The 8,887-nt window shown below is 40.0% G+C and overlaps 1 protein-coding gene across 3 annotated transcripts in view; it reads right to left on the bottom strand.

The window, feature by feature from the left end:
- The window catches only part of PPP1R9A (protein phosphatase 1, regulatory subunit 9A), a 140,401-nt gene extending 132,444 nt beyond the window's left edge, over positions 1 to 7,957 (bottom strand). For all 3 annotated transcript variants that reach the window (XM_010287264.1, XM_010287265.1, XM_010287266.1), the window contains exon 1: positions 6,491 to 7,957. In XM_010287264.1, coding sequence (XP_010285566.1) covers positions 6,491 to 7,957 — 1,467 coding nt within the window. The remainder of the gene's footprint in view (positions 1 to 6,490) is intronic.
- Between the last annotated feature and the right edge of the window lie 930 nt (positions 7,958 to 8,887).

The following is an 8,887-nucleotide window of genomic DNA, read 5'->3' as shown; positions in this document are numbered from 1 at the left end:
CCCTACAGCTTCCCAGTCTGCATTTTTGAAATTCAAAACCTTTAATTGGAAACCCCTTTCAATCTAAACCGCATAAATCTCTGATGCCAATTATTCAATCCAAGCTTGGTTTCTACAAACAGCTCTTCTAGAATGTCTTCAATGCTTATAAAACCCAGTTTAAAGCAACATTATTTCTTTTTAGTTCACTAACTTTGTGTGAACATTGCATCCAAGAATAACTGGTTCCTCGAATTGGTAGTGAAATTATGGTCTGTACAAGAGTTAAAGTCTCAACAACATATTGTGGCAGGCAAATAACTGTATTCTGTCTACTGTATTCCAATAATCCCACATATACTTAATACAAGAAAATTCTTTTTCATCTGAAATTGCTGTGTGTGAAAGACTTATCCTGTGAAAGTATACAATTCCAACCCAATAATACACTTCATGTACAAGATAACCACAGAGAACACACCTTTTAATAATCAAAATAGCAACTTTTTCCAGAATGCTTTATCCCTTCACTTTTCTTCTTCGTCTAAGAGCATCCAGTCTTTGAATACTTAATATTTACTTCTCATTCCTTTCCCTGATAAATATATAAAAGGTTCTGCTGTTCATAATGAGATCTTTCATAACAAATGTAACTGAAATAAAAGACCAGGTCCCAGAAATGTTCCATATATTCCACCACCAGAAAAAAAAGAACCTGGTTTTACATCATTAACTTTTAAAAATAATCAAAGTTAGCATCACAGCCTTTGCAGTACAACATATTTTATTACTGCTTAAGTCTGTAGAACTTGCCATACTTCACAAAACCTGAAAAAAGTTTAAGGTCATTTTATGTAGGGGAATACACACATTTCAAGCTACCCAAAAGAATAGCTCTGTACATCAAACTGATTCACAAATCAAGATTAATGGAATTAATTACCAAATTGCTGCCCATTTTACAGAATTCAAATACCAGCATATAAATGTTCAGTGATTTATTCAACATTACAGGAGACAAGGCCTAAGCCTACGTAATACCTAGTTTCATGCTTCAGCCAAAACTACCAATCCACTTCTAATGTTGTAAACAAAGCATGGACACAGGAGCTAGAGTGGAAAAGCAAATTTAAGGAAAGGAAAATATTCTTTCCGTGATTTCAGAAGGAAGCTACATATCCTTCTTCATCTATCAGGTTTCTTAATTAACCCATTCAAAAGTGGATTAAATTCTCAGATTCTGTAATCATTTTATATCTAATATAGCCTGAGGGTCTTTCTGCAAGTCCTGTCTTCCACATCTACCTTCAACAAGTGTCCCAACACCTGCTGGGACTACTTTAGTTACAGAATCAGAGGTTCACTGAGGTTGGAAGGGAAATCTGGAGGTCATCTAAAGTCAACTCCATATTCGCTTAAGTAAAACACGAATAGAAGTGGTGGTAAGTTTGGAGCCAGGGACTGTACAGTGCTTGTGGATGGGGTAACCTTCATTTATGCCTTCCATGACCCAAAATAGTTCATCAACAACAGGTAAACACCATACTAAACATTGAATCGGGCAAAGAAATACTTTCTTTTTCAACACGAAACTTGAAAATGTTTCCAGCATACTTTATTTCAATGCTTACTAGACAAAAAATAATAATATTTTAGAGAGTAAAAATTCCAAAGTAATTACAGTGTCAGATTGTTTCAGATTCCTTCTTCACCACTATTTACATTCTCGAATACATTTTAGTGAGAGAAATGAGGAATAACTAAAAGAAAGACTTGTTCCCTGAACTGATTTTTAATAAGAAAAATCACCATCTAGTTCATAAAGACATTTCAAAACAACTGTTAAATACAAATTTCATTTATATTTTCACTAAACTACAGTCACAGCACTTCTTGTAAAACCTCTTCAGAGGCTGAGAGAGAGAGGGGCACAAATTCCAATTCCTGAAGACCATGTGAACAAAACACAATTTGGAAAACGTAAATGTTGTCGAGTATAGGATTCAGCCACGCTGCCCAACAAAAGAGAGGAAGAACATATAAGGCATAGGCACTAGTGATCATAATCCCTTTGTATGGAATTAGCTGAAGCACTGAAGAGCCATTTGCTATACCCCTTCCATTCCTGTTACCCTCTCTCCTACACACCCCAAAACTCAGAGAGGTCCCTTCACCACCACTGCACCCTAGGGAAGCTTTATGGAGCCCTGAAAACTGCAGCAGCAGCTTGGGCTAAAACCCCTCACTGCACCACAAGTTACCTATTGTCTGACATACGGTCTGATCACATACTACCCAACCCTCTCCAACTACTTAGCCAGGCAGGGCAGAGCCAGCAGAGCAGAAGGTTGCAAAAGGAGGCTCAGCAGGAGATGCCGATTGTTGTTAGCAGTTTTAAACGGTTTAACGCATACCTGGTGCCAGAAATAGGGCACTAACTGAAGATGCAGCCATCAGTTATCAAGATACCAGGCATTCTGGACTTGGAGAGAGGAGACGTGAACATTACTCTTCCATCCTAGTTCTATCCAGGATGGAGGAAGCATGGCTCAAAAAAGACTATGATTTGGACAATCAATACATTTCCATTTGCTAGAATGCAGAAAGCCATGAGCTACTGAATTTTGCACTACTGGCAAACCCTGTCCAATTAGCCTACACAATGTTTGGGAAGTGGCATATAACCCAACCCACAGGAAACCCTGCAAAACTCAACAGAAGGCCAATAAATCACAGTTTCTGGTTTTTTGTGTAGGAAAGTATCTCTGGCAAAGCCAGAGTATTTTTTCTTCATCACATTTACTTAACTTTTTCACCTCTTACACTTGCCTTGGAGAGTTTCAGTTCTATCCCTAATCAGGAACACTATACCTAAACACAGGCATGGGCCAGTGCTGATGAAGGCCTCTGTATCGCTATATAAACACATATCAACCACTATATCAACATGTGCATCCCTTGCTTAGCCACACACTCATGCCCACTCCCACTACCAGCACCAATTCTTGGGCCCTTTTAGGCTATTTTTTATTGAAGAGCACCAAGCTGACTAAAGTTCCCACAGACATGCACAACTGCTCACATCAGCGATGACACACTCCAAATACCTAGAAACTCTCCAAGCCTGCAATGGCCCCTGGGCAGCCACCTACTCCTAAAGGGACTTTCAACAGAGACGAGATCAGCAAACATATCCCATAATCCTAGAGCACAATAAATGGCCCATGGAGCATGGGATTTGTGATAGCGAAATTACAGACTGTAACAGAGTACAATTTCCTGCATCCGTTGACTTGAGTCTTTCTCTTTATAGCAAGTTTCTCAGTAACTGGATCTTCCTCCTGCTTGGGAGATGACCAGAATTCAATCTTTATCAGTTTAATGAGTAAGATTTTCTTTATTGATTCTTCTGCCTATTACTTCATTACTTCTCATAGTCCAAAGCATTTCCCCTAAAGGGACAGAAAGGGTTCCCCTTGATGGTAAATGAAATCTTTTTGCCCTTCAGTCTCAGCACTCTTCTCATTTACTTCTTACACATCTACCTGAAAAATCCCATAGAAGAACAGTTCAAAGATGTTCGTCTAAGCCTGCTGGGATCTTCAAGTAACACCTTTATGGCAATAACTACCCACTCATTTCACAGATTACACATTCAAATGCCAATTTTGTTAATTATTTCAGAGCTTGCCTGTCGGAGGAGAGTAGAGGTACAATACTGTGAAATCAGCACTGAACATCCACAGTTTGGGTTAGACTTTTCACACCACTATCAAGCAGACCAGTTAAGTACAAATCGCTTCATTTTAATGAAGACAAATCAGTTTTCAACAGTTCAGAAAATACTCCTGCATTTCTTTGTCTTTTCCTCTCTCTGTTATGCCATGCATGAGATGATGTTCAGGAAAGCGTTAGTGAAACCAGTTATGCCCATTAACACACAAAATTGCCTAGAACAGAAAAATTCTTAAATAGTTGCTGTCTATTCAGCTAGCAAGCATCATCCCCAGGTGAAGTAAGTAATCAGGTAAATTCATCCACTAGCATTGTGCAAGGGGACAGAACATAAATCCCCGTTGCCTGTGCACTGCTCGTTGGTACCTATCTGCTGGGCAGAATCCGCTCGCTGGAACCAGTTCATGACCTCGTAGCAGCATGCTGAATTGGCAGCACTGTCAGAGAGGCACGCAGGAGCCCAGAGACTCACGAGCCTCTGAGGACCCACCGTGGGATTCTCCAGCTGCCCTTCCCGGGTTCCTGCCTGCAGCAGCATGGCCAGGCAGTGACCTGATGCTGCTGGCAGCCCACCCGGGCTTATGCTGCTTGACACTGCTGAGGGAATTGCAGAGTGCTGCGGAGAAGAGAGGAAGGCTCAAGAAGCAGCTTTTAATTTTCCACAACTTTCGCTGCACTTTTTCCTTTTAGCGCAAGCCTTCCACATGGTCTCACTTCTGTTTCCCCACATGACTAACAGATTGCATGCATTGGAGGCACCCGGGACAAAAAGCAGGGGATCTCCCAAACCCTCCTACACTGTTCTCTCTCAATGCAGCTTTTATTCTGTTTTCCTCCTATCTACAATGAAGATACTAAAATAATTAAAGCAACGATTTTTTTTTTTTACCTTGGATAAGCTAGAGTGCTTTATGCTTAAAACCATGACAAATGTGCTCTTTTGTTATTTACACAAATTAATTTTAGAGCATTTTCCTGATGGACTGTTATTATTACATAATATGTAATCTGAAATGAACACAGCATGAAAAACTTGAGAAGAAAAATTTTATAACTAAATAATTGAGAGAATAGTGTTATAGCACTTAGCATTAACAGCATGATTCAGACAGAATACAGTAATATACTGAAGTAAGAATGTCACTGTTAGCTCTTTCAAAGCACGAACAGAAGAAAAATCTGACCATCTCAAGAATAAAATCCGTGGAGTCACATTCCGGATTCTTATCTGTTGGAACCGTAACAAATATGATAAAACCTCTGCACATAATTGGTAGATCTTTCAGAAAAGAACATCATCTTGTCTGTTAGTACAGCCTGAGGGAGAAAGCAGAGGGGACGATAACAACTTCCATAATCCTTTGCAATAGAAGTTTTCCCTGCTTCATCTCCCCCTCTCCCAAAAAAAATTAAAACCAACTAGCTTAATTATGGGAATAATCTAGTCGGAGTACAAACACTGGTAGAATTTTTGGTCCATGACGCAAGCCTGAATAAAATACTAACAAAACAAAAAACAAAACCAAAAAACAAAACCACAACATTATCTTGACTTGGAATATCTTGTTTCAGTATAAAAAATGGTCTTGCTGAAGCATGAAGAACACAAGGCCATTCCCCTCCCTCCACGCCCCTGTTTATTAACAGATGTGAAAACCTGGTTGCTTCATTCAGATGAAGATTTCCTAATACAAATATACATCTTACCCTAACTGAAACCACGGGTGGTATAAATGCAAATTTTGTAAATCACATAACTTCAAGTTTGATAGTGAAACTTCTGTTTGTTGATTTTCATTGCTAAACTCACACAATGAAAATACAGTCAATTTCAATTACATATTTTTAATCTTAAAATGTTTAGATTTCAAGTACTCCATGATATATGGCTCTTTCAAGATCCAGTTCTGGAAAAATGACTGTGTTTTTGAATTGTCCATTTGAGATCACATGCACTAAAAACAACTTGGAAGTAAAATACTTTTATACTTAACATAGAGTCATTAGTGAAAAGCTGGTACAACAAAACATGACTAATTATTCCCTCCTGAACTGACAATACTTGAAACAACATTCTTAGCTGTAATTTCAAGGTACTTAAAAACAAACCAAAGGAGCTCTGCAAGAAACCCACCCTTCATTAGGTATTTGAATCAACTGACTTCTGCCTTTTTGTAGCACTGAGATATGCTAGATATACACATATCAATGTTCAATAAAGTTTTTAAAAAGTGAAGATGCTGCTAGAAAAGATGATACTAATTCAGATGCAGAGTATTAACAGTCCTCTACCAGTGAGGCAGAATCACATTTTATTTCAAGACCCAGTATTTAAATGCAGGGAGTTCAAAGAACATCTGATGAGAGCTGAAGAACAGCCATTCGGTCTAAAGAAGCTGTGATTTCAAAGGAGAAAAACAAGCAGCACAAAGGCCACCAAATACCCACTTCTACTTTTCACCATGTGATTACAGTTCAGTCATGTAAGTCAAAACATGTACGTTAAAATTCTCAAACTTCACAAACCCAGCTGTCATCCTTCATTTCTGCTATCTTAGTCAGCCATCAAGTAGTCTAGGAAATGACACAAGCTCATCAGAGCTCAGCTTCCTTACTTCATTTAAGATTATGCTCACTGGCTGCCTGTAATAAAAATGTGTATTGAAAGATCCTCTGCAATCTTTTCAGAGCTGAGATCAGCTGTCAAAATCTACTTCAAGTACAGTTGCATTTAAAAACGAACCAAACCACAGAGAAAGAATGTAGGCAACTTTACCTTAATTGGAGCACGGCTAAACTGTATTTTTCTGTTGGCTGGGATTTCATCTTCATCTGGCAATCCATTAATTTCAGAATATTCCATATCAGGTTCATAACAGTTATTTTCATCACTGTCATCCTGATCATCCTGTTCTGTACCTGTCTCTCCCCAGTCAGAATTATATCTCGATCGTACCCGATAGACACTGTAGTCAGAGTGCATATACACGTGGGAACTCTGGAAATTATTCACATCTTCACACACTTCTTTTTCACTTGCCTCATCACAATGGGACTCGGTAGCATCCGAAACAGCATGCGTGACAAAATCACCACCTGAAGCTACATTTCTTGGTAATTCTGCAGCTTCAGGTCTATCCAAGATAGCCTCTGCATGTTCTGACCGTTCCTTCTGTTGCACGAAAACTTCTGTCTCTGTTTTTGACTTACCCCTAGCACAGCTGTCCACGGATCTTTCACTGCCAAGCACGTTGATCAAATCCTGCTGACTCGCTGCAGAGCTCTCAAGAGAATCAGCACTTGCCTCTGTACCCTTCTTTATTTCTTCAGTCGTTTTTGAACCTGCCGAAGTGCCTGTGGATGTCTTCTGTCTTAGTGTTGAAGGCGTGCTGTTCTGCTGAGAGTTCTCAACAGACATCAAGCCTGTACTCTGTTTGGCTGGCGGAGACCACGTGCTGGCATCTTTCAAAGGACTGAAACCTTCAAGGTTCGCAACTGGGGAGGAGATATTCGCAACAGTAGACGAGAGGTTCAGTGGATAGTGACCAGTTACAGAGTACTCTTCGTTGTTCTCTGACTTTTCCACAACGACTACACTGTGTGAGTCAGTGTTTTCAAAAACTGCACTGAGCTGACTCACAGTTGGAGAGACGGTCTCTGTCCTTGGGCTAAGACTGTCCAGTGAATCAGTGCTGCCTCTGTGAGACTTAGAGCTGCACCATTCATCTGGAAGCTCATTGGAAATTACTTTCTCTTTCTTTGGGGAATAGCGATTGGAATGTCCCATTTCATGAGCGTTTCGCTCAAACATCTTCCGAGTTTCAGTAAACTTGGAGTAGGAAGGACCATCATGGACAGTATCAAATCTACTGATCCTTTCCGAAACAGATGATTCCAACTTTACAATTGAACCATCTGCTTTTTCTACAAATTCTTTGGGCCTAATTCGTCTTTGAGGTGATGGAGGGCCACCCTTCCCCCTGGTTTTAGGGGTAACTCCGGCACTTTCAGTGGGCTCCATGCCCATCTGCATAAATAAGTTCTTGATCCTATTGACATTTGAGCCATATTTCCTTCCCCTGCTCTGCGAGGCCTCTCCTTCCTCTTTCGTTTTTTGGTCTCCATCTGATTTCGGTTTGTCAAAGGTACTTTTCAGTGCCTGGAACTCAGTTCTGTAAGCATTCCTGTGAGGAGAGGCACTTCGGAGGGTTGATCTTTCTCCTGAAGACTCCGTTTTCATCATGTTTACTCCAGGAGTGCAAAACCAGCTTACATAGTTCCTGCGGTACTGCTCTCAGTAGTCTGTCACAGCTGAGATTCTGCTTGAGGAGTGTTCTTCTCAGGGGACACTGACCTTCACCAGGACCATACTTGACAGACAAATACCTAAACGCATGCAGTCAATTCTGACAAAGTAGTGCAATCGAGGACTCTCAAGAACAACAGCTGATTTAACCTGCAATAGAAAGGAAGGTTATCTGAATCATGTCAGGTACTCACACTTCTTCAAATCTAAGACACAATTTCCATTTATCGTTATTTAACATGTTTACAAAAAAGGAGTAAAAAAATACAACCTAACACTGCAGTGACACCTGAAAACCTGTCACTGCAATCTTTCTCAAATTGACTGTTACATAATTTGCAATCTATAGTATCATTCCATAATGAAAGAACAGATTATCGCATCTTACTGTTTGCAAAGTACCATACCGTGCCACAAACATGCATCCAAAGGAAAGGCAATGTGACAGGAAAAATGACACTATTTCTGTGCTACTGAACTTTTCTAAAAAATATAGTAAAAAACCCAAAACAAACCTCTGAGTTAATTACTTTATAGTTAGATGTAAGTAATACAAAGATGATGGTTCTGCTTTCCTGAAGCACTGCAAGACAACCCTTGCTCTCTTGGAGAAACGTAATGGTAGAAATACCATCAAACATAATATACTCAGAAAGGCAAAATTAAACAGCAGCTCGAGGGAATAAGAAAAACTGCCCCCAAAGTTAACATCTTCAGTTGACATGGCAGAGAAGTGAAATCCAGTCAGAGAAAGTTGCCCCTTGTCACGGGCAAAGGTTTTAGCACCTGGAAGAGCCTGGAGGTGCCTAAGGAGGAGCTGCAGACACGGAGCCAGGGACTGGATCCGCTCCCAACCCCAGCCCGGGA

This window comes from Phaethon lepturus, unplaced genomic scaffold (assembly GCF_000687285.1).
Source record: "Phaethon lepturus isolate BGI_N335 unplaced genomic scaffold, ASM68728v1 scaffold10245, whole genome shotgun sequence".
NCBI classification, from domain to species: Eukaryota; Metazoa; Chordata; class Aves; order Phaethontiformes; family Phaethontidae; genus Phaethon; species Phaethon lepturus.
This window is presented reverse-complemented; position numbering and strand designations above follow the sequence as displayed.